Source organism: Monopterus albus, unplaced genomic scaffold (assembly GCF_001952655.1).
Source record: "Monopterus albus unplaced genomic scaffold, M_albus_1.0 scaffold412.1, whole genome shotgun sequence".
NCBI lineage: Eukaryota > Metazoa > Chordata > Actinopteri > Synbranchiformes > Synbranchidae > Monopterus > Monopterus albus.
In genome coordinates, this window is record NW_018128292.1 from 80279 (window position 1) to 107625 (window position 27347).

At 40.4% G+C, this 27347-nt stretch overlaps 1 protein-coding gene across 2 annotated transcripts in view; it reads right to left on the bottom strand.

The window, feature by feature from the left end:
• mxi1 (max interactor 1, dimerization protein) overlaps positions 1-26284 on the bottom strand; it is a 33089-nt gene extending 6805 nt beyond the window's left edge. Inside the window, exons 1-3 of one of the 2 annotated variants that reach the window (XM_020586541.1) lie at positions 25933-26284; positions 23222-23324; positions 16530-16559 (exon numbers count right to left, since the gene is read on the bottom strand). In XM_020586541.1, the coding sequence (XP_020442197.1) occupies positions 16530-16559; positions 23222-23324; positions 25933-26155 (356 nt within the window). In that variant the 5' untranslated portion in view covers positions 26156-26284. Of the gene's footprint in view, positions 1-16529; positions 16560-23221; positions 23325-23608; positions 24087-25932 lie in introns of those variants that run through there. The other variant, XM_020586542.1, reaches the window with a different exon arrangement.
• Between the last annotated feature and the right edge of the window lie 1063 nt (positions 26285-27347).

The window sequence follows — 27347 nt, forward strand, 5'->3', positions numbered from 1 at the left end:
GATGATGAGAAGTCTACCACACTGTCAGCTCTTTCAGCACTTTGTGTCCTGGTTCTGTCCTTTTCACAGTTACCCTACGTACTGTGTGTTCTCCTCTTATAGCAACATGCGCTGCTGGTTGGCAGCATTCAAACACCCTCACTGTGCCTCTTATTGATAGACAAACATGTGAGATGGCCACATGGCATTTGTCCTAATCTCTGGGTGCATGACATGCTCTTCTGTGGAACATGATGATAAGTGCATAAGGCAAAGAAGCCCCAAAAGGCATTAGAGAGAGTGAAAGAAGAGCAGTGTGTACTACTGTGTAATTTATGGCCATCCCACTGAACGGTCTGATGGTGGAAAGTCAAACTGGAGCTTTCTTTTTCAGCAGTATTTCAGACATCATTCTCAGAAGAAAAACCTGTCAATTATGTCACCAGAGCAGCAAGCAGCGCAGGGTAAAGGGAGAGATGGGCTTATCATGTTTATTTATACGACCAGAACTGCTGTCTCACTAAAGAGTTAAGGGCATAAGCTAAGAGCTACTGGTGATTGCCCCAAAGACAGGTAGCCTGCCTGAGCCATAAAAAGGCTTATTGATCATGTAGACCCACAGTCAAAGAAATTAAGCAATATGCAGTTTGCAATATATGTCATCTTGTGACCATAAATTACTACAAGCTGCAGCCAGAATCTAGCTTTGCCTTCGTCCACTTGTAGCTGCATACAAGGGTATAGTTCTGCAAGTGGATGAGACATGTCCTCACAAATATTCTTGGAGAACAGAAATGGCCCTATCAATATTTGAGTGAACCCATGCACATTATCTTTGGAGTGAAGTCATATTAGTTAATTCCATTGTGCCCTTCCTAAGGCTACATCTACAAGACAACATGATATCATCTGACTGACTGAAAAAGAGGGGGTGATGTGAAGCTCACGTTGTGTGCAAATTTTCTCCCAGACATGAAGGAGGCAACAGCTGTCAGTGTGCTAACAACGGTACGAGATCAGGGTCGTCGGTCTAAACCTCAAGCATGGGTGAAAATTCAGTCTTTCAGATGACTCATTTCCTTTTCTTCTTGCACTCCACAGCTGACATAACATCATTATGTCCATACCACATCTCATTTATTCACCAAAACAGATAAAGAGAAATAAGGAGTTTTTTCACCATCCACAGCATAAGTAGCTAATAGGCTAAATAGTTAACTAACTGACCAGCAGCCACATTGATTTAAAATGAAAACCTGCTTGCTACCTAATGTCACCAGTCTTTACACTGTAGAAAATATCAACTCATGTTAGTTAATCATGTTAGATAATGTCAACTAGCAAGATAACACTGTTTAGGGTGGATTAGCAAGACAATACTATGAATGTTGAGACCAAACCTACTCTTTCCTTTCCCAAGAGCCAGAAATTCTTTAGAACATATCACAATATCAGTCAGACTGTAAGTTCTAAAACTTCAAAATATGCAATAATGTATTATTAAACTACAAAAATATGAAGTATTAAAATATCAAGTTGAGATTAAAAACAGGTGCATAGTAAAATAACTGGGTCCAAGTGACAAAAGTCAGCACATAGGAGTAGGATTTAGTTACTTACACTCATAAAGCCAAGATGCAAACAACCAAATCATAGAAAACTTGAAACAGTAACAAGACCTGCTGTATATGACAACATAGTATGACTTGGTGGAAAACAGTTGAAATAGTATCAACAAAGTGACAAAGGACGAGTTTTAAATTAAAACATTCTTAGGGCTGTACCCGACTAAGAATTTTGTCAGTCGACTTGATTCAGCTGTTCAAATTACTGCTTGGCACACCAAAACGAGGAGAAGATGACAAACAAACATGGGCTGTGGCTACTTTCTATTGTAATGCACACTGGTGTGCATTACAATAAAATAATAACAGACAAAAAAATATACTAAAATAAAAACAAAGATTCATCTAGAAGAGTCTGTCGATTGACAGGTCTCACAATTAATAATTCATCTAGTCGACTTTGAGGGAGCAGCCTTATTCTTTATACAGACTTACAGCAGTGAAGGACATTGCTCTCCACTTTATATTTCCACTGTTTAATCAATGGTGCTGTGAGTTGCAGGTTGTCTGAATGGGGACCTCTCCATCTGTGGGAGATTACATAACATGTGGCCAGTTGCTACCAGGACCTGTGTTCCAAATTGTCATGCCCAGGGATATCAAATCCCTGGGCATGACAATAAGACAACAGAAAAAGAGAGAGAGAGAGAGAACTGCCTTGTATTCAGCAGAGGGAGATCCCTGGAATTGTAAGCAAATATAGTAGTGTTTATTTTATTTTATTTTTTTGCCTTGCAGGTATACCTTAGCAAACAGCTACTTTTAAAATCCCAAGCTCTCTCTGGCAGTGAGGCATTGAGCTTTTGTGGACTCAAGCCTTAATACAGACTGATTTATTGTCTAACTGGCTATTCAAACAAAACCACACCTATTGCTGCTCCTTATCTTCCACGAATTTATGGAAGTCACCTGGAACTCACAGAGTAAACATTCAAAGGTAATAGGTGTGATTATAAAAGAGCTTTACGGGCAGGAGCTTTTACTTTTCATTTGAAAATGGTCATCTGTGCTATACATCAGAAGCCTAGTGTTGCCATTTCTTTTTCCACCATCACTGCATGTTTTTTAGGTGTGTTCAATAAAGACATGAAAGATCAGGACCATTTGTGTCCAGATGGACCTATGCACGGGTCCTCTTTGTGTACTTCAGCTTAGCATTCAACACAGTCATCCTGGACATCCTCCATTCCAAAATGGCTCAGCTCACAGCAATCTGTCCGGTTTGGGTCAGCAACCGAACAGGACAGAAACAGAGTTCATCGAACAGTCAAGATTGCAGAAAAAAATCATCGGTACCAGCGTGCCCTCTATGGAGGACCTGTACACCTCATACCAAAAGGACACAAACTGTTTGAACTCCTGCACTCTGGGCGGTGCTACAGGTCACTGTACACCAAAACAACCAGACAAGGACAGTTTCTTCCCACGGGCCATCACTCTGATAAACACTTAACCTGTGACTATATAACCCTCAGTGCAATACCTTGTAAATATACTTTTGTATATATCTATCTGAAAAACTGCATCCAAACTGTGTATATCTCTATATTTATAAGTACTTTATTTTTATTTTTCTAATGCACATTCTTTTTCTTTTTTTGTTCTCTCAGTCTTATCTTGTTTACTTGTGCACTCTGTGCCTTACGTAAGTACTTTATGCAGAAAATCAGAAGATTGAAAACAGTGCAATTACCTTTTCTTGCAAATAAATAACACAAAAGTCATATGTAAATATTCAATGAATCATTGGGCCTAATTAAACAAAAATATACAGTACACCTGAGTGACAGTTTCCTTCAGGAAATCCATTATTGAGCTTGCAGTGGCCATTTTTGACTGAAAAGTCTAGGATGACAAGACACAGATGCGTTCTGGGTCGGGCTTGGGCATGTTCCAGGCTTTTGGCGTGAGCGGCCTAATTAAACAAAAATATACAGTACACCTGAGTGACAGTTTCCTTCAGGAAATCCATTATTGAGCTTGCAGTGGCCATTTTTGACTGAAAAGTCTAGGATGACAAGACACAGATGCGTTCTGGGTCGGGCTTGGGCATGTTCCAGGCTTGTGGCGTGAGCGGTACCGGAGAAAAATTGGAGCAGGGCATAAGGAGATAATCTTTCCTTTTTAAAAAAGCCACTCTGTCTAAAATCCGCCTGCTTGGACTCACGCTCCACTCTGCTAACCACTGACAGCCAGCCTTACCGTTCCTCCTGAAACAATAGGTCACTTCCACTCAACTAGTTTGTGTGTACGTGTGTCTCTGTCATGCTTGTATGTATGTGTTCCTATGGTGTGTCTTCCTGATGGGCCCCAGATGGGAACGCAGGCAGGCAGCTCTGCCTTTTTGGCTTTGACATGTCTGTGTGCAGCCAGTCAGCCCTGGGTCACTTCACCACGCCTTTACTCCTCATCCACCCTACTCTCTTATCCCAATTCCCTGTGAATCATATGCACAAACTACCTGTTTCTGCCAAATCCAAGTTTTCCTTCCTTCAGTCCAACTAAATTCAAATACAAAGCGTTGTCTTGTTTGTAGGGTTAAGCAACCTTGCACAACATGGAAAAGACTAACTAATAAAAATAATGATTTGTAATAAATGAGTAATTATACTAAAACAAATCTGTTGTCATGTTTGCACTGCTCTCCCTCTCTCCGTAGCTGTTTTGCCTGTTGTTGAACTGAATCAAACTGCCAGCAATGTGACTGAACCAGTCCACACAACACCACCCAGAGCCAGAAGCACTTTGAAGCTCTCACTGTCGATATGGGAGCACTGCCCACCACAGCTCTCACAGAACCTACGTACATCATACATACATCTCTCATCTGCACAGTGAACAACAACCTCCTTCATCCCTGTAACAACCATGCATGCCTCCGTGCACTCTGTGTGTGGGTGTGTGCACGCAGGCATGCGTGATGGGCACACACACTGCACTGTACATTGTTATTTCTAATCTCTATAGTAAAAAGCTAGTGTCAGCCATTTTAAATTTTTGTCTGTGTGACATGAAACAAGTGTAAAGACAGCAACAAGTTGTAATCCATCATCATTGTCCATGACAACAGCAAGAGCATCTCTGTAGTGTCTTGAACATATCCCAGTGACTCTTGAGGGATGATGCGAGAAGATGTGAGGATATTCTAAACATGAAGCTGACAGCAAATCCCAGCTCTGTAGACAACTTTTGAATTTTCATTCAAACACACCCTCGGTCTTGTTAAAACACCAACACACAGAGGATCTTGCCTTTTAAGGTGATTAACTGTGTACTGACAGGAGCTTTTCCACAACCCAGTAGCATGTTTCATGAAACTCAGGAAACTGTATTTTGACCACGGGAGCCTCGTCCCAGTTTTAGAGTTGGGGTGGAGAACCTAAACTTCTAAAGGTCAAAGATCTTTTGGGGCCTCCACAGTACAACAATTTGTGTACAGCATTCATTGTCTGTGAGCAAGTTGTTGATATCATTTTTAGCTCTTGGGATGGGAATAATTTCTAGTAATTTTTTTACAATAAGCCAATTCCCTGACTTCTTAAAAATGTATGCAAAAAAGTCTTACTGTATAATATATGTCTCAGAACAAGCTTTGCGTTTTTATCAGCAAATTGCCAAATTTATTCAGTGGCACATAATGACCTTATAGTCCCTGGCTTAGTTCATGAGACAATCTGTCTTTTGAAAGTCTACATTATGTCATCATAACAACATCTAATGTCCACTATTCTCCATGTTCCTCCCATTGCTTCAACGGGGCACACATCAACTACAATTCATTTTGTGTGCAGTGATGTTAATTCTATATTACTTGTGAATACATTCTCCTTGGTTTGATGCATCCTGTTAATAGGAAGACATAAAACTACTGTTTTTGATTTGTTACTTAAAGCCTTACTTGATCATCATCTGCATTTGATCAACAGACATAAATGTGTGCAAATCTGAGGCCTGACATTTCCTGTGGGCAGTGAAGCTTGAAAGAAAAGGGCAGTGGGCGGAAAAATGGAAAATGCATATACATGTATTGTAAATATTCTGTGTGTGTGAATAGAATAAATAGCAATAAGAGACAACCTGGTCCTGAAGAGTGACATGAGCAGATTCTTTTCTTTTTGTCAGGAAACGCAAACAGCTGAAAGCAGCACTGACAAAGCAACACAGGTTTCTGGTTAGTTTTCTGTTTGGAGTTTGCATGTCCTCTGGAGCTGACACTGTTAGCTGCAGCTTGAGCATTGGGAAAAAAATATGACTGCCCTACATTCCAAACTTGTGAATCTGTAAATAATGGATAGCTTCTCAGGCCATGTAAGATGTCTGACATAATTACTATATGTGCTCTTAAATGGGAAGGTAGGTTTTCCAGGCCAGATACCAGTCAATACACTTCTTGTTGGCAAATCCTCCCCCCTCTCAAATGCATTGACACACATACAGTAACTTCCCAATTTGACCTACTTCTAATACGTGTGGTGGGAGAGGAAATCTGACCCTTCAGCCAGTTATTACACTAATTACACATCACCAGTGCAAGTATGACATGCAAACGGAAATTAAGACATCGTTACTCAGGCCCGTTACTCAGGATTAAAAAAAATAAGAAGAACTTTACTTTATGAGGGAGCTCTATTGTTCCTCTTCTGCCTTCCTCCTTACAGCGTTGAGGCTCATTTAAGCCGACTAGATATCATAATTCACAGTGATGTCAAAGATTATTGGAGTGATTCGAGTATTTTGTAATGCAAAGCCTCATTTAGTATAGAACAAGCCATGTCCATTGAGTGCTACATCAAATCAACAGCAAATTATCTCACTATGGAGGATAGCAATTAAAGCAAACACAGAAACAAAAAAAGACACAGATGTTCTTCTTTCTGTGCTTCAACTATTATTTTCCAAAACATTCCAGATCCATTATTTCATGGTTAAAAATAGCTAGTGTGAGATTATGGCTGTGTACTGGAAATGGACCAGACCAGTCACAAAGGAAAATCACAAAAGCTATATTCTACCAAACGATACATAGTGTGAACATGTGGCACAACAATCCATACTGTGCAGATGGTGACATGTAAAACACATGGAGTTCTTGCAGGATGCTTTTCAATCATTGCAATTTTCACTGTTAAACTTGAAACTGCTTTTAAATTCAAGCAAGCACAAATATAGGATCTTTACCTCTTCTCAATCTGAGGCAGCTAATCCATCTAATATTACATTAGAAGGTATTTATATAGAAAGAGCTACATCTTACAAATACCTAGGTGCAGCTTCACTCCTAATAAAAAATGGATTCTGTATATCATGCTGCATTACCTTTCATAACACGTGCAGGCTCGCGTACTTATCACAGCTTTTTATAGGCATCTCTTTGATGGTCTTCTCTATACCAAAGGAGAGAAATGCATATACTGTTAAAGTACTACTAGTTGAATTACCCACTTACATCTCTAGTGTTTTATCCTTTTATACTAGTAGCTGTAGAACTAGATCTACCACACAAATTATACTAAATATTCCTAGAGTGAACATCAAATTTGGTAAAACAGCTTTCTCTTTTTATCCACCTTTGGCAAGGAATAGACTGCAGAAAAGTATTACCCTAGAAACACACTCTTCTCTGAATACTTTTAAAGGTTTTTACAAACTGCTCTGAAGGAAACATGTTGCTGCTTCACCGAACACCTGATATGAACTGACACATTCTATGGATAATCATTGGTACTGTCCAATTATTCTTAATTTTACCATTTCCTTTTAGTTTTTTTTGTAGCATATGTTTTTAAACTGTGAATCTTGTGAAAATGTTCTTTTATATGTATGAAACAATCTGTATCGCCATCTTGAGCAGGATTCCCTGAAAGAAAAAATCTTGTATCTCAATGGGACATTCCTGGTTAAATAAAGGATACATTTAAATAAAAACTGTTGAGGAGAGATGATCACAGCTTAAAATCACCTTCTCAATTATTTTGTGGATTTAAAAACATCTTTTATTGTACACTTGGCATCTTAACATCAACACCTGGACCATTTTCAGCAAAATTCATGTCACTGATAATGAAATATAATAAAATGAAGCAGCTCCATTTGTTTTTCTTTTCAATTGAATGAAGACTATAAATAAACCTGAAATGTACTGTGCACCAGTTATTGTAGATTGTACACATGAGCGTCTATAATACTATATAAACACACACCCAACTACAGGAAACACAACGGCCCTCTGTGTTTGGTCACTAGCTCACTGGGTTCACAAAAAGACCAGGGCTGTTTTTCTGTTAAAGATGTCTCTTCTAGGATTCTCTGCCTTTTTATGCCGCCTATGTCTTTGCCTGTTTCACAGGGGGTTGCGGGTCATTCTCTCCTGCCTCTCTCACATGACTGTCGAGTTGCAGCCAAGGTCACATGTTTATCCATACAGACACCCATACAGACAGTGACACCTGACTGAATAGTTTTTGTTTTTTTTTTAAACAGGGGGAAATTACCACTCACTAAGTTGACTGCTGGAACAATCATCAAAGAGCCACCAGCCTGGCTGCAAAACTGGAGTCAGCTAGCCAATTACAGCTTTATTATCTGAGCTATAAATGGCAGGTTCAGGAAATGACAATCGCAGATGGAGACAAGCTTATATGTTCCATAGGTCTGGATGTGGATGGTGAAATTATTATTCTAGGTTTCCCTGGAAAACTTTGCATTGGTGATTTATGATTTGACAGACATTCAAACATTAGCTCATGGATGTCGCATGGCATGTAACTCACATATAACTTTTGAAGCCTGTTGGTCTTTGGTTCTTGTTACCATTGCTAACTCTGAGAGACAAGGCAGTCCAAGTAACTTCAAAACAGTGCTGATTTATTCAAAGGATCACAGGTAAAATTAACAGTACACGCTCAGGTATCTTGCACCTCCATCCTGCTCGCAGGCAGATGTAAGATGAAAGACCCCGAACCCACCAGGCCTATACATTATATCCCCTCGGTTGGGCTAGCCCCATACTACACAGAAACGTCAACCGAGACGTCTCTCTTACCAGCTTTGCAGCTGGTCATAGCAGTAGTCAAAACATGAAGCAAATCAATGTGCATGTGTCTGTTGGTTAAGTGGTGTGTAGCTAAAAACATTCTCACACGACCTCTAGTAACATGTCGTGACTTAAACATAAGAACATATTATGGCTAAGGCTACAGTTATACACGTCATAATAATAATATTAAACACCCTGTCTGCTGACAGTCATCAACTCTTCTCTCTAGTTATCCTTGACCAGATGTACCCTGTAGAAACTCATAAGCATGACTAAGCATTTAACAGTCTAACTAGACATCCTATCTCCACTAAACATTTCTAATACATAAAGTGTCTATCCAATTTCTATCTGACTAAAAATACCTAACAAGCCTATGGTGCTTTAAGATTTTAAATCACATCTTTGTCACTGAGGCGACAATAGACAAACGTGAAACCGGTACACTGCGTCTAGTCTGTTAAGTTCGACATCATCATGGCTGCTGTGTCAGTTAGTCTGTCATGTTTTTAAATACATGCACAAGATTGGAGCAATTGACGGCCCAACATTAACTGTAGGCTCTTTTATTCTGATACACTCATGCTTCCTTCATGTTCTGTATGAAATGTGGACAGATGGAAGAGATGCAGAGGGAGTCAGAGCAACACAGAGAGGGTGAGAGATATAGAGAGGGGGAGGATGGGGAGTGTTCTGACTGTGTAATCTGCCCAGAAACTAGCAATGGGCACAAACGAGAGCCAGTCTGTCAGGATCCACTGGGTTTAGTAACAGGAAATGACTAAAATATATTCTGTCCAAACTGACAGTCAGTTGTGAAATATGACAAACAGAGCTGAGGAATGATGGGAATAACTCTCCCACACACAGCAACTGCTTTCTTGTGCCACAAATTAACTATTATTAACAACCAGAGATGCAAATGGCCGGTTTTCAGCATCATCGGCGTTGATCGGTGGCAGGCCGATCACTCTGATATGGCGGATTCTGTGTCAGTCAGTTTTGGAAGCACAACAGTTCATGTCACGTACACAGTGGCACAGACCAAATGCGTAGCATGTGCAACATGTAGCATCACGTGTGCACCTCGAGCGAGGCTCACACTCATGTCTGTACCGGAGGAGTGTTCACTCGTGCACTGGAAGCGCCTGGTGTACAAAAGACACACAGAGGAGCCTACAACACCTTGGAGAAGGGGAAACTACATCTAAATCTCTGACAAACAGTGCGCAACGAGGGACTTACTGGCTACACATGAAAAGCATGCATATGTAGAGTGTATCCAAACCATGGTAAAACACAGCAACTACAAATTATGCACACTTAAAAAACTGTGTGCTCAGTAATAACAGACATTCTTCTGTTTCTACCTGTTGCACCTGTATTGCACCTATATTTGAAGTACAAACATTGCACTTCATTTTTAGCTGGAGACTTGCAAATTAAAAAAAAAGAGTAAGGGAAAGATGGAAATGTAAACACTTTAATACAATGTTTTATTTTTATTGACAAGCCTTGGAAATCCATGGAAACTTTGCTGAAAGATGACCCATTTTCCAGAAAAGAAACACAGAGGCCGTGAACATGCATAGCTGAAAGTGGGTGGGAAGGGCATGCTGATATTTCTGAGCATTCAGGCACTCCCAAAAAAAGAAATTCATTCTGTAGTAGAGAGAGAGAGTACAATTCCAAATGGCAGTAAATCTCACAGTAAAAATCCATATGGATTCAGGGCTGAAACCACCCTGCAGTTTAAACATCAATATCGACTCACAGGAACCCACTACATTGCTCCTCAACCAATCCCAAGGTCACAAGTGGTAAATAAAGTGATCACTAGTTGATTACTAGGTAGACTAATACTGTCATCACACTAAACAAACTGAATCTGCTCCAAGTCACAAACACCATCCGTCATGTGGCACAGCAACAGTGCAGAGGTGGGATGGACGGCAGACTGGGATAAAGTGGAAACAGAGTAGAGCCCAAATAAAAGCTACTCTGAGAGGGTTGAAAGCACAGTGCAGCAATTCTCCATCGTCAAGCAATCACAGACGCGAACACGTACATACACAGCGGGGGAGGGGGTGCTCGCGTTGTGTGGCGGGCCCAAGAGACTGGGGCTGAAACCCAACGCATGGATTAGTTCACACGTGCACAGTGCCTTTTAATCTGCTCCACTGACAACAGTTGGGGGTTAAAGAAACAGAGTGAGAGAGGGTGTGTGCAGCTGCATAATCATGCCATCAGCATCATATGTGAATAGAATCTACCAAAATACCCACTTCATAATTTATCTGTCCATCTCCTTTGTGGAAGTGTGATATGCAACAAATGTCAGTGTCTTTAACCCTTATGTTACCAGGATGTCCTATCAGTCTGACTCTCTTCCCACCCTCTTCCTGAATCCTAACCCACACAACACAACCCAGAGTCATTCACCCACCTGCAAACTCCACTTTCCCCTTTTGCCCTGAGTGAGTCAAGGGGTAAGGACTGACGCTATGGATTTAAACATCAATATGGCCCAACTCCTAAAATGAGCCTGATTTAGATCCAGCCAGATGTTGGCTCTGGAGCCAGAATGGGTGGGTGGTCGGTTGGGGTGGGGTGTGAGGCGTTTGCTTTGTTTGGCCAACATCCTATTTTCTTTACAGCTGTGGACATGTTTTAATATGTTTAACTGAGAGTGGGGGTAGGCAGGTAATGCAGTCTGTCTTGTGTCCTCAACAAGCATCCTATATTCTATTTTACATCTTTGTCCCTCCCTCTCTCTCCTTAAGGTACATTACGTTAGCCTGGTTGCTAATGTGACAAGCCGCTCCAGGGAGCAGGAAGGAAAACAGAAGCATTTCTTCCTAGAACAGTGCGTAAGCACAGCGGCATCCATTTGGCCCAAAGTGGGTTTATCAACCAGCCCAACACAATGTTGTGAATGGCACAAGTTGAACAACACACTGTGTGGGAAGAACTGAACACCCTGCAGAATATCACAGTACAGTCCAAACACACAGTTCCTGTTAGAACTTGATTAATTTGAACAGCTTCAAACAAATTGATTTCACTGAAATTGTTCCTATTTCAGTCAGTCAAAATTAAAACAAGCCCTCAACCTAACAGCTCAGGTGTAGACCTGCTTAATAAGCCTATACTGTGCTTCTTAAAAAACTACTATCAATCTCATATTAACTGAAAGCGGATAATGAGAAAGTAAAGTACAAATTTATAAAAACTGCCAAATGCCAAACTCAGTTGTCTTTATCAAGAAGCTTTCACTGCAAGAAACAGCTACTGAAAGTGTTGAGCTTATCAGAAATGCAAAATACCGGCCAATTCTTAGTTTCTGTCACCATTTAACATCCTTCTTTCACCTTGCTTTCGTATTTCTTGTCACTGGTGTTTTATTCCCAGTTTGTCTGATTATGAAACCTGGTCTATTTGATCTACACTGTTAATTTTTTGTTTCACTTTCTGTGGAGCTTTCAGTTCCTTGAAGCTAAAGGCAGGTGCCTCATAAAGGGTAAGCAACAGGGCCACCAAGAGTGCCAATCCACAAAATCTTTCTAGGTTGGCAACCCAGTGAGCAGGTGCAAACGAAGGGTATAGATCTGCAATATGTGCATTCCTGTTTTGCAGCAGTACCAAAGTATACAGCCTAAACAAGGTACTTCTACCATCTTCTGAGCCAACTAAACTTTTAAAAACAGAATATGAGCCCCTTATTACAGCTGGGCACCTGCTACACTGGTGGTAGAGGATGCAGTCACAATTTGTCACCACAGAATGTTTGTGGTGGCTGGTGTGAATATCCCACCATGACACCTGCTCAAGTCAATCTGTGTTAATTACAGGGCAGAAATGCTCACTGTGCACAAAGTGACACAGTAGGAGTGTGGATCAGGCTTGCGTGCTGCTCAAGGCTTCCCTGAGTCAGGTTTGTTTGACCTGTCCCTCTGCTTATCCCATCAGCCTGTCAATTACTTCCTTGTCCTCTGACACTGTTGTTAGCCAAGCCAAATCCAAGTTCAGGCTATTAAGGACTAACAACGGGTGGCCTGAGTGTATGTAGGGGTACACATGTGTGTGCTCTAGCTGGGCTCACCAGACCAAAGATCAAGTTCCTTAAGCTGCTTTTCTAAGCCAAGAAAAGCTTACAAGTTATCACGTTGGTCAGAACAAACGTCCCACTTTTAGGCCCTGCAGCTGAGCCAAGGAATTGGCTGTACTCATTGGGCAGACAGCAGAAAGGCTGGTGAAGCAGTGTGGCTTTCTTCAAGAAGCATCAAACACAGTCAGAGAAAATCTAGTCCAAGCTTATTCATGTTTGACTGTTCATTCAACCCCAAGGCCAGAGCAACACTGAGTTTTACCCCCCTGGTTTATGAAGAACAGAAATAGATGAAGTGCTTCAATGCCAACAGAGGGACCCACATGAAACACAAGGAAAACATGACACTTAGTGTTCTCGTGATATTCTGTGAAGACTTTTACTGTCTTGTCTGGAGAACTTGTTACTAAAATTACACTCTAAACTCTAACCATACAGCATGTCCTAACAAGCTCATACACAAAAGCACACACAAACTGTGTGATATATTGTATGTATGGCAAAGCCCCTTGAGGTGAATAAATAGTTTTACATGACACATTTCCATCCATCTAACCATTCATCATCTATACTGCTTCTCCTGTAGAGAAGCGGAGTATGCCTCGGACAGGTCGGCAGCTCATTACAGAAAAAACAGAGACAGACAACCATTCACAATCACATTCAAACCTACAGGCAGTTCAAAGTCACCTGTCCAATTAACCTGCTAGTCTTTGGTCTGTGGGAGGAAGCCACCAAATGGGAAGAACAATCAAACTCCACACAGTAAGGCCTCAGTCGGCCATGAGGTTTGAACCCAGAACCTTCCTGCTGTGAGGCAGGTGCTAACCACTCACTACCACACTGCTCCACTTAACGTGTGTGTACATAAAATAAAAAAAAAACGTACAATGAAGCACGCTAGCACCAATCCAAAGTTGATGGCAAATGAGGTGTAACTAACCTCATTTACCATTTCATATACCAGTGAGCTAAAACAAAGAGAGCAGACCGTGAGGACGTTCCTTACATGCCAACCAAGGACAACAGACTCCTGACTCTAATGGGCAAGAGTGAGCCTTTTTAATATTCCACAAGCACACACTCAAAGGTGTTTAACACACAATGTTTGACCAACTCCCCTCATAAAGAATCAAGTGGGAAAGCTTATATTGCTTCCACTGTCTGGGCAATGAAGGGAAAATAATTTGTGTATTATAAACCAAGCCTCCATAAACAATATTAAAATGAAAAGGGTGCGGTGGAGGAGGTTAAATGATAAATGACTGTTCTTGTGGATTTACTGTAACAAGTAAAAGCCTGTTGTATTGATTAACCATAAACAGAATTTTCACCCAGATGTGAACAAAACTGGCTGAAATATCAACATATTCAACTCTGAGCCACAAAACTGTCATTTGCTGTGAAATGTATCCTGTGAATGACAAACAAGGATTAACCAACTAACCTGATCTGGGGAACTTGTTGTCACCATGTTTGAAAAAGAACTAATAGGCAGGAGGCTGTGAGATCAAAGCTGTGAAACTCCATCATGTGGGCAAACATGCTTTTCACTGTTAAACCCTACTAAGACAGTCTAATTTAAAAGGTGACATGATAAAGTGAAAGGGGGCTGTTGAGGAGGCTGAGGTATATGATCAAAGATGCAGAGCCATCATGTTATATGGCCCCGCTGCACAGTGTGAGCATCTGGAATGTGGGTTTTTCCCCGCTTTTGGTGGCTTTTATCTGTGTCTGTGCTGTCACAACGAGTCTACTCATAACCGAGGTTATCAAGACCTGTGGTAGCCATGTAAGGCAGATCGTCTTGCTAGGAAGAGATATATTGGGCTGATAAATGTCGAAAAAAGGCCCCACTTAGGCTGGATAATAAAGGGGCTTTTTCCATTTTACAAGACTTGTTGTAGCGTCATGGTATAAGCATGACACACTCAGAAGAACAACTAGGCCTGTTACATAGTTTACAGTGGGGCATGTCCTTAAAGGGAATTGGATTAACTGCTGGTAAAAACGGGGGGATTATAAATTTTTCTGACTTTAAGTGTGCTTATAAAAAGATGGACTACCATTTCAATCTTTACCCTCTTTCATTACTAATGGAAATTCAAATTCATTTTGTATGGTTCAACTACTAAGCAACACTATGCTCACTGTGTCGAGCTGAAAACAAAGACAAAATTGGGAGGAAAAACAAGGTGTCAGTATCTAGATGTGGTACAGGACGGCCTGTTCCCATCCCACTCTATTGTGCTGCAGCTCTCTCTGAGTGTGCACAGCTGCATGGACCATCCAGGTGGAGCCATGCAAATGAGGAGCAGAGAGATTATGCTAGGTTCAAAGGAAGCTGTCCACATGACAGGAACCAAACACTCTGATGCAAAACTACTGCTGTCAAATACACAAATGTGTGAGTAAATCAGCTTTGTAGTCTGTTTTTACTTTTGGCTACATCAATTTTATTATGTACTGAGTTTCATTTCACTCCTTAAATTAATTATCTAATGGTTCATAACTCTGCAGTAGCCATAATTCAGTGCTATGCCACCTTTTAGAACCAAGTGAGCATCTGTCATCTACAAGCTTTACACTAGTCTGCTGTGACTGGGAGAGATGACTATAGGCTACAAAATGCCATAGAAACAGGCTATACTGGAATGTGGAAGGAGTGAGGAAAACATCCTTCACACTGTGTTGTAGCAACAATTAACTGAGCTGGGACCCTTTTTGTAATGTATTTGTGTGGGTGGAACACACAAAAAAATGCATGGGTGTTGGAACCTGCAGAGGCCAGTCTGCCAACTAGCTGCCCTTGTGTGGCATATGAGCACCAAGATGACAACTCTTGTCTATACTTAACTTGCTGGACACCTCTCCTACCAGTGTTCCTGGTCTTTTAGAAGACACCGCCAAGGAAAATGATGGGACACAAAAAAAAAAAAAAAAAAAAAAAGGGAAATGGATAGAGGTGATACGTAATTACAGTGAATGGATCCAGCCTCCCACATCCCTTTCATTGTGCCCACACCCTCAGAGATAATGAAATGGAAGGCAAGCTTTTTTTCTGTTTACCATAGATCATGCAAGTCTAGTTGCTCTAATTTATGGTGTCAAAGAAAAGGCCCACAAAGTCAGACTGCATAAACACCAGCAAGCAGCCTATGTGGGTGGTGGATGCAATCTGATAAGGGCTTCTAAGAAACACTGTCTTCAGAAGACAGTGTGGAAGACCATAACAAGTCAGGGTCTCAGTGAATACGCCACATTTCATCCACTGCACATAATATCTCAAATGCAGATGCATAAGTTATGGTCATGCTAGAAAGCCACTGAAAGGATATTTTGTCTAGATACAGGGCTGACTTTGTGGCCACTACCACATACCAAACAAAAACCATATCTGCATCAAAACAAGCACTGAGCTGTTGACTTTAGGTCCAGCTCTGCCTGCATGCACCCAGTCTGTATTACTGAAAGTCCTTAGCAATCACATTGTTGCATAACTGAAAGGGTACACAAAGTATGTACAAGACAGGAGGAAGCAGGAGGTGAAAAAAGAGGAGACAATGTCCTTAACTGGACACAACTGAGTCACCCCACGCTTTTGGTTTAGGTGACCTGTTGAAGAAGAAGTGTTTATTTAAAGAAGGCTAAAATCCATTTTGGCAAAATACAAGTAGGACACAATGGATTTTTTACATATCAGGACAAGGTATGTGTGGACCTGCAGACTGTGCTCTCTGGTTTAAAGGTGAAATGTTTTGAAATTTGAATACCAACTCACCTGTTCTTCTCCAGCTCATTGTGTGTGGACCTGCAAAAACAGAAAACAGAAGTTGTCACATCAAAGAGCAAATGTAGACTTCTGCATGACCTATATTATCTCTACAGTATCTGTAGGGCAATGCACTCTGTTTGAGGAAACAGGTGAAAAATTAAGATGTAAGCTAGTCAAAAAAGAATCAGAATCAGCTGTATTGCCCAGGTGTGTTGGACACGAGGAATTTGACTCTGGTACAGCGGCTCTCAATCTGCACGTACATGTCCCCATGCAAGACAAGAGCAAGGGGCAAGTAAACAATATACCAACATAAGGCTGTGTAGTATAACAAAATAAACAGTGTAAACAAGCAATAAACAATGCAAACAGACAAAGGAATGTTCATTAGGAAGCAAGATAAAATAGAATGAAAATGGAGTACAAACAAAGACCTGTATAGATCTGTATAATCTGTACAATGTATATTTACCGGTATTGCACTGAGGGTTATTGTTCAGTCATACTGTCCTGGGTTAAGTGTTAATCAGGGGTTAATCAAAGGCTCAGAAAAGCGCAGTAGATGAGCTTGTTGAATTTGATTTTATTAATTTATTAATGAATCCCAGAAGAGAGTATCTCAACCCTGTGCACTGGAACTTTTACACTAACAAATGTGATAACCAGGCATGCACAGTGGCATTATGCAGGCTCCTCCTTAAAAATGGACAGCACAACTCTGGGGGAATGTGTGTATGCAATCTAAAGTTCATGCTATATGTGTATGTGCTTCTGGGCAAGTGTAAGCATGCACATACACCTGCAAAGCTTGTGGATACATCAGCCAGGGTCAGTGCTCTGTTAATACTGTAATGTAAAGTAAATCAGCTGGTCACTAAGAGTCTTTGCATAGCAAGATACTGAAAGGAGCCAATCACTTCTCCTGGTATGCAAATGGTCATGTTCCCATCCATGCACACAAACTGCACTCCACCTTGCCTCAGGGAGCACAGCTTTTAGAGGATGGAGTGGCACGGCAATGGATGCAACTTCGACTGAGTCATGTATGCAGCACTTACAGTCATGGCCAAAAATATTGGCACACCTGCATTTCTGTCAGATAATGCACAACTTCTACCAGAAAATTGTTGCAATCACAAATTCTTTGGTATTCTCATGTTTATTTCCTTTGTTTGCATTGGAACAACAAAAAAGCAGAGAAAAAAAAATCTGATCCATTTCACACAGAACTCCAAAAATGCACTGGACAGAATTACTGACACCCTCAGCTTAATATTTGGTAGGACACCCTTTAGACAAAATAATTGAAATCAATCTCTTCCTGTAACCATCAGTGAGTTTCTTCCACCTCTCTACTTGTATTTTGGACCACTCTTCCTTTGTGAACTGCTCCAGGTCTCTCAGATTTGAAGGGTTCCTTCTCCCAGCTGCTGCTCTGAGATCTCACCACAGGTGATTTATGGGATTTAGATCAGGACTCATTGCTGGCCACTTCAGAACTCTCCACCTGACTGTCTGAAACCATTTCTGGTTTTTAAGTCTGCTTTGGGCCATTGTCCTGTTGTAAGACCCATGTATTGGGGGGGGTCTTCAGATTTCATAATGCCAAACACACAGTCAAGACATCCAGTGCCTGAAGTGGCACAGCAACCCAAAAACATCAGCAAACCTCCACCATGATTGACGTAGGGACCGTGTTCTCTTTTGAAGGCCTCATTTCATTTTCTGAAGAGAGTACAATGATGTGCTCAACCAAAAAGTTCTATTTTAGTCTCATCTGTCTACAGGACATTCTCCCAGAAGGACTGTGGCTTCCTCAGGTACGTTTTGGCAAACTCCAATCTGGCTGGGACAACACTCAGTTCATTTCTCTACCTGTAAAGCTAACTTTGTGTAGAGACTTGTTTATAAGAAACATTATCACTGCTGCTATTTGTCTCAGTAAGATTAGCTGACAGAGATATCTATCAATGGTGGCATGTGATTAAAAAATGTAGGTTAATACTGTAACATTACAGGAGCTAAAAATCCGCAGAGAATGTTTACAAGCTATTATGTCATTGTGGAAACATATTTGCATTATATATTTTGCATTTTAAATAAGCTGTTACTGAAGCATGACCAGTAAATTTCAAATTTGTCTGGTAAAATTAAATCTTTCCAGACACCTGACCGGCAAGAAAATTTACAGTGGAAACCCTGAAACATACATATTCTACAACCCTGTATTAGACATGCATCAAACCAGGCTAATGTTTTCTGTGTAGACAACCTTCATTAACATCTACCACAAATGGACTTGCAGTTCCAAAATGATTCCTTTACTGGGAAAATTAAGAGTCACAGTCTTGTGTTCAGTGCAGGCTTTTATATCATTACTTTCTGATGGCAGTAGGTCCAGTGATTTCTATAGCTGATTGTGAGTCAGAGCAATAGTTGTTCTTTGCCGTCATCAGCTATTACCGAGATTGTACTGTGTCTGTGTTGCTTGGTAACCCTCATCGCAGTTTGTAATTCTTTGCAAACTCTGAGAATTTCATTGCAATGTGATTCAGTGTGTTATGTAATAATATAAGGCTTTTTGACTAATTATCACACTTTAAGAATAATGAAAAATGTAGTTTCATGAACTATTACAATTGTGGCCATGTCAACCAGTGTGCCAAGTGTTCTGTAAAATGACTAGGTAAAAGTTTGAAAAAGGTACTGATAATACAGACAGTGAGAGAGAAAATTATGAGAAAGTTAAATTATTTTATCCAGAGAGAAGTAATTTTAGAAGTGCAAGTCCATTATAGGGCAATGCTGATGTCATTTATACTGTATTAATCTGATAATGAAACAGGCCTTGGTTCAGCCCTGGTCTAAGCCCCTCTACATCCAAACCACACGCATACACTCACTACACCTTATGGTACAGCCTCTTATTCAGAAAGATACATCTAAGTCTACTTGCTTACCCACAGGCTTTTATCATCACAAGCCCCAGCCTGATGAATCAGATATCTTCTTGTCTAAAGCTCAGCAACAATGCAATACAGATTAAAGGCTCAAGACTCCACACAAATGCAGCATTCTTCCATCTAGGTATCCAAACGTGTGTGTGTGTGTGTGTGTGTGTGTGTGTGTGTGTGTGTCAGCAAACCTCTATATGCACAGACAGAGGGGGGGTCAATGAGATAAAGCACCCCTGCTATAAACAGTAGGAAAGGACAGGGTCAGATCAGACCATCACTGTAACCCTCAACATGTTACCTTGAAGGCAACTATAGCTGGAACAAGCTAGTGACAGAAAGCATCTTGATTAAACAATAAAAAAAAAAGCTTAAGCTGTCATCTTAATCTAATTATTGTAATAAATTCATTGTTGCAATCTCTAAAAGATGAGACTAACTTTAGATATGGAATGCCCTCAGAGTGGTCATAAGTCAGAAACAAACAAGACCATTAATATGACAAAGGGTTTTGTTCAGTATGGTGTTCTCATTTGGATTGGTCTATCATAAAGTTTCCATCTGATTTTGTCAGGTTTCAACAAAGATGACAGAGTTGTAGACGTTTTGCTCAGACCTCTCTGGCTGATGTGTGATGTCTTTATTTCAGCAGACACTGGAATCTGACATCGTGAGGTGGTGAAAATGACTCGAAACTTAGAAATTTAGCAAGATTTCTCACCTACAGTGGGTACGGAGAGTATTCAGACCCCCTTAAATTTTTCACTCTTTGTTATATTGCAGCCATATGCTAAAATCATTTAAGTTCATTTTTTTCCTCATTAATGTACACACAGCACCCCATATTGACAGAAAAACACAGAATTTTTGACATTTTTGCAGATTTATTAAAAAAGAAAAACTGAAATATCACATGGTCATAAGTATTCAGACCCTTTGCTCAGTATTTAGTAGAAGCACCCTTTTGAGCTAATACAGCCATGAGTCTTTTTGGGAATGATGCAACAAGTTTTTCACACCTGCATTTGGGGATCCTCTGCCATTCCTCCTTGCAGATCCTCTCCAGTTCTGTCAGGTTGGATGGTAAATGTTGGTGGACAGCCATTTTCAGGTCTCTCCAGAGATGCTCAATTGGGTTTAAGTCAGGGCTCTGGCTGGGCCATTCAAGAACAGGTACGGAGTTGTTGTGAAGCCACTCCTTCGTTATTTTAGCTGTGTGCTTAGGGTCATTGTCTTGTTGGAAGGGGAACCTTCGGCCCAGTCTGAGGTCATGAGCCCTCTGGAGAAGGTTTTCGTCCAGGATATCCCTGTACTTGGCCGCATTCATCCTTCCCTCGATTGCAACCAGTCGTCCTGTCCCTGCAGCTGAAAAACACCCCCATAGCATGATGCTGCCACCACCATGCTTCACTGTTGGGACTGTATTGGACAGGTGATGAGCAGTGCCTGGTTTTCTCCACACATACCGCTTAGAATTAAGGCCAAAAAGTTCTATCTTGGTCTCATCAGACCAGAGAATCTTATTTCTCACCATCTTGGAGTCCTTCAGGTGTTTTTTAGCAAACTCCATGCGGGCTTTCATGTGTCTTGCACTGAGGAGAGGCTTCTGTCGGGGCACTCTGCCCTAAAGCCCCGACTGGTGGAGGGCTGCAGTGATGGTTGACTTTTTACAACTTTCTCCCATCTCCCGACTGCATCTCTGGAGCTCAGCCACAGTCATCTTTGGGTTCTTCTGTACCTCTCTCACCAAGGCTCTTCTCCCCTGATAGCTCAGTTTGGCCGGACGGCCAGCTCTAGGAAGGGTTCTGGTCGTCCCAAACGTCTTCCATTTAAGGATTATGGAGGCCACTGTGCTCTTAGGAACCTTAAGTGCAGCAGAAATTTTTTTGTAACCTTGGCCAGATCTGTGCCTTGCCACAATTCTGTCTCTGAGCTCTTCAGGCAGTTCCTTTGACCTCATGATTCTCATTTGCTCTGACATGCACTGTGAGCTGTAGGGTCTTATATAGACAGGTGTGTGGCTTTCCTAATCACATCCAATCAGTATAATCAAACACAGTTGGACTCAAATGAAGGTGTAGAACCATCTCAGGGATGATCAGCAGAAATGGACAGCACCTAAGTTAAATATATGAGTGTCACAGCAAAGGGTCTGAATACTTATGACCATGTGATATTTCAGTTTTTCTTTTTTAATAAATCTGCAAAAATGTCAAAAATTCTGTGTTTTTCTGTCAATATGGGGTGCTGTGTGTACATTAATGAGGAAAAAAAATGAACTTAAATGATTTTAGCATATGACTGCAATATAACAAAGAGTGAAAACTTTAAGGGGGTCTGAATACTTTCCGTACCCACTGTATATCTGCAATCATAAATAGAACTGTTTAATAAAGTAGACCACCAATGACAGAGATGCATGCCCCTTCACTGACGCCGACAGCACTGGAGATATCCAAATAGTGTTGTTTTGTTGGGTCTGCAAGGTGTGAAACTCCAGTGGGAATGAAATAAAATGCATCATAATAAAATGCTGTGAAATGGTGTGAGACGCTAAATGGTGTTATCTCACTGAGTGAGTAGTGAACATGTCTCTGTGGGGAGAAAGACCAACACCAAACATCACACTAGCAGAGGATGATCTGTACTGCTTCACCATATCTTTTCTCTGCACTTCCTGCAGACATTTTTTCAACTGCATCTCAAAGTCATCCTCCTTAGCAATAAAGCTGTCCTAAGGGCAAACATGTTCTTATGATTTAAATTACATGAATGAATACAGCCTTTTAAAACATCATTATTTGATGTGTTCTTGTAGATATTTCCCATTAGGAATCTTTATGAATACAGCCCCAGACCTACAGTATATTTGATCATGACTGTTGCCATGCAGAGCTAGGCAGTGTTCTGTGCTTGTGATGAGTAATGCACAGTTCCTGTTTGTGGCCCACTTTTACATTAATATTAAAAGAAGAAAAAGAAGGAGAGTGCATGGTGGTTTGTGTTTGATGTATGACTGTCAATGAACATACTAATTTAATGTAAGTTTCTGCTATCAGTGAAATCACCTTGTAACTGTTAAGGATGTGACTACAAGACTGTGTTACATCAAGCTACACGATAGCACAGATTAAACATGTATTCCTCAAGAGCACTGAAGCAATGCATAAAAAGTGTGAGCTTTTCTTTACGATAAAACAGCACATTACCGGTTAACCTAAACATCATTAGTCCTGAAAAGGGCTCCATATATTCACCTGTGGACGTCTAATTGCAACATTGGCCATATACAGTATAGTAGCTTTTCCCCTTTAGAGCAAAAGAGATCTCTCTCACACTCAGTTTAGAACACAATGATATGGGAAAAATGAGCATGACTACAACCAAATCCTTAAATAAAATATGAAAGTTAAAACAAGGCAATGTGTTAGGCTTCTTTAGTCAAGGTTGAGTGGACTGCACAACATTAGAAATGACCTTGTTGTTGTCTTTAAGGGTCATTTTGACCAGGATTCCTCAGCCACTGTGCTCCCTTTCACAATGAGCTGATGGAAGGCTAGCCACAACTTAGCGGTGTGGACAGTCATATGTGCACGTACCGTATGTAGGTCTGAATTAACCACAAGTTTGGCAAACATCTTGTTTTAAATTTGAGAACTGGGGGGCCAGCCACATGTTGCTTGCAACACACACTTGGTACATCAAATGTAAAAAGAGTAATTACTGACATCTATAGTTTCTTACCTATTGTGGTTACTGCTGAACTTCTTATTTCGGAATTTTCTTTGCCTCTGGTAGTTTGTGTTCTGATTTGACGGAAATGTCGAAGCATATCCGTGTTCACACTCTGCAGAAAGAAATTGTATGGTTAGCCTCGGGCAAGTTTAGACACTTTTTCTCAACTATATGCCTGAATACTTTAGGTTGGCGATAATATATAGGTCGGTAGTACGTTTGTAATTCTCTGGAGAAACTAAATTACCTGCTGACAACACTTCCTTGTCTTATCGTTCCTTTTAAACTGCAATTACCTTTACCTGCCGTTAAAGCTGTCAAAAGTATAACGTCGGCTGTATTTACTAACTAAGGCAATTGTTTTTCAGTTTAAAACACATCTGAACAGATAATTACCTCTTTCTCTCCTTTCTAGATATTCCGCAGCCTCCAATAACAGTTGGATATTTATCAGTTGAACATCCGTCATTCTCTTTCCCGAGGCTGGCTACCGTTAACGTGGGCTATGCTCTCTCTCTTCAGCGTTTAACTTAGACCAGTCGCTTTTAAATACAGGGAAGACAATGCATCGGTAATTACTACACTGGATAATACTTTTTAAAATACCGTGTTATTATGATTTTGTTCAGTGTCTTCGCTGGCTCATGAGCAGCCTTTGTTATAAGGAGAGGAAAAATCTAGTGTTTCCAAGCTAGCAAGCCACAGCCAATCCGTGCAAGGGTTTATTGTTAGAAAATGTTAAAAGCAGTGTATCAAAATATTAAAAGTTTCTGTGGAACACGATAACAATTTATTACAAAAACAAATAAAAACGGTATAAAATCTCCTCGACGGAGCCCAGAGGCAGCAAAGTGCCTTCTACTGCTCGTTTCCTTTCCTCTCCTGTTTGTTTACCTAGATGCAGAACTGAGAGGCGGGAACACAGCGGGGAAGAGGCCGGTCTGAACGCGCTGCATTCTGGGAAGCAGAGTCTTTCGTACATTTATAAAATGCCATCAAGCTGCACAATATTTGTTATTTTCACAAGCTTGTCCGAATTTACTGTCGTTTATCGAGTGAAACATAATCCTCGATTACTATATATGTATTTGTGGAAGTTTAAGGGGTAATTCTGTGGGACAGTGCAATTCCAAAAGTTTACAGAAATTATGTAAACTATGATGTGATTATTCTTCCAATTTTAAAAGAGATTACAGCTACCGGTGACAATAGAGAAAGATGAATGAATTATGATGGTGAAATATGAAGTATTGTTTTCAGATGAATTCTTTATCTGGAGTGTTTATGTTTGCTGTTTTGTAATAGCCTACCAAAAAGCCAGTCTTTACTAATTTATGCCATCAGTGATTTTTAAATGACTGAGGGTTTTGATGATAGGTTCAAGGTTCAAGGATTTTATTGTCAATAGAATAGAATAAGAAGTAGATTAACGTAATTAGGACAAATCTAAACGGTACAGCCAATAAACTGTGACTCATATATACTAGTAAGTTATACTACTAAGCACAAATAGTACTAGTTTTGACTCATAAATACCCCTAACAGTCATTCCGCTGTCCAAAACAGCGTCTACAAATCCCATAATTCACCGGTACCGTGGGCGTGTACTTGCCGACTGAAGCCAGGCCCAGCAACACGTGACGTCGCTACCGAGCAGGCGTCTGATTAACGGATGGCTTTGACAGGCGTCGGGGGTTGAGCCCGCATCGGACCAACCACATAGGAGCTTTGGGCCATGTGGAAACAAGTGCGGCACGCCCACAAATAGCAGGAAGCAAACAATCGAGAGGAAGAGAGCTGTTGGTGAGCCGCTGAGACCTGCTGTTGCAGAATTCCCACGTTACATTATAATAGGTGATATCACTCAAAGGACTTTTCCAAGACGCACCAACCCAAATGGACGCCTCTATGCACGAAAACAGGCCTGCACGTATTGACGCATAGAGAAGCAATGAGAAAAAAAGCAGCCTACCTCCCTCTATCTTTCAACGACCATTTCTTAAGTAAAGAGGGTCATCATCAATAATTATTTTCAAAAGTCGTTTATAGTGTTCATTTTTTGAACAATTAAATTATAGCTAGGTAGGTCAGGGTCTACTTGTAGTTTGAGAGATCATGTCATGCAGTTGCTTATCTCATTGTAGGCTAGAAATTATAAACAAGCAAATTAAACAGCCAAGAACGTCTGTGTTTTGAACGTCCGATTCACTATTCAGTTCTGTCCTGAGCGTTTTATCTATGAAGTTTTCATTTTTTCCCAGCGAGTCTGCGGAGGCAACAATGACATCATCTTAACCCGAGTTGTAGAGCGCTGCAATGTGGTCCGATTGATATCGGAGTGGTGGCCAACAAGCAGCACACCCACACCTAGTATGTCATATTGCTTTATCTAGGCTGCAAGGGAAAATTACAGATCTGTGGGTAAGAGCTGTGCAGACGCAGAGCGATGCTCAGTGTCCTACACGCAGATAATGCAGATTTTTTTTAAAAGTGTCCAGAAAATAATATATGCATATGTGTTTATTACTCTCCTATATTTGCAATGAGTAAATCATTCATACTGGTCTGGTGCCCAGTGAGAGGCTGAGCTTATAGCAGGCAGTGGTGCTTAGTTGAATAAACTCAGCCCTTTGTTGTCTGAGTCTGTTGACAATGAAGTCTTGTTTTCCTGAAATGCAGAGGCAAATGAAAAGGATCAAACGCAGCACAAATAAACTCACTTCCGTCCTTCCTTTCGGCGTTCTCAAGAAATCTAGCAGCCTCCAGCAAAACTTGTACATTTTTCAGAAAAGTGTTGATCTGCTCCATGTGGGAGTCTTTGGAGTGGAAGACGTCACTGAAAGGACAATCAGACATCTCAAAATCTTGCTGATCCAAGAGAGACGCTTCGGAATCAAAATAAAACTCCTCGCTCTTCAGACTACTTCTTTCACTTTTGGCCATTTTTCCTTTTAGTTTGAGTGAGTGACTTCTGTTCTGGCGACACGATGATCGCAATGACCAGTGAAGCTACTGCTCTTGTCAGATGGTTCCTCTTTTTTTTTCTTTTTTTTCTTTAATGAATGCAGGGTATTTAATGTGGAGCAGTGGCCAATGTCAGTAGATGGTGGTGCATGGGAAAACGAGAGGCCGGCCCCCTCTACTGAGCGGTCCGCGCGGTCCCTGTGCCCGCAGCTTATAGTTATTCAGCATAAAAAAGACACCAATGAGTAAATAATCACAGGCCCGTTTACATGTCAAACGTATATTCACAGAATTTCATATTCTATTTTGTAAATTACCGTAATTTCTCAGTATTTATTAGTAAGTACCATGTAATGATGACGGTATGGACCCATATTAGTAAAAGTAATAAAAGTTGCAATGCCGTGGCAGTATTAGAGACATGGTGCTAGTAAAATAATATTATTAGTATTGCTATTGTACTGATAAATTACTTAAAATAGCCAACTGTTGTAAAATCTGCATGAGTAATTTTTAAAGATACTCAAAAGTTGTGTTGAAATGCAAAAAAAAAACCTTCTCAAATGTTATATATAAATGTGATATGTAATAATGAGTAAACATCTTATTTTTACTTTTGATTTGATTTGATTTGATTTGATTTATTCTTTCAAGCATGTAAAAACAGTTGATATGACAACACATAATTTTACACATAATCCAATATCAATTTGCTTATACCTAGTACATGCTTGAATGGAGTAGGAAGAAGTCAGACTTATCCAGTCCTACCCCATGACATCATCTTACCATCATTGGTTTGCAAGCAGTAAATGATTCACTTCTACCCACACAAGTATTATGCTAAAAAAAAAAATTATAACAGTGTTAACATTCTTACATAATTACATTCTTAAATAATTATCTTCTACACCACACAAGTAATATACTAAAGAATTATTACAAAGTGTACACCACACCCACAATTGTCCATATAATTAATCATTGAGCCTATTCTTGCATATATCTTGATTGACACATACCTTTATATTTATGTTTAAACTCATCATTACTATTACGTATTACTATTTTTTATGTCTACACTTAAACTATTCCATAGTTTTACCCCACTTATAGAAATACAAAATCTTTTTTTGGTTGTACGTATAGCATGAATTTTTAAATTTAACTG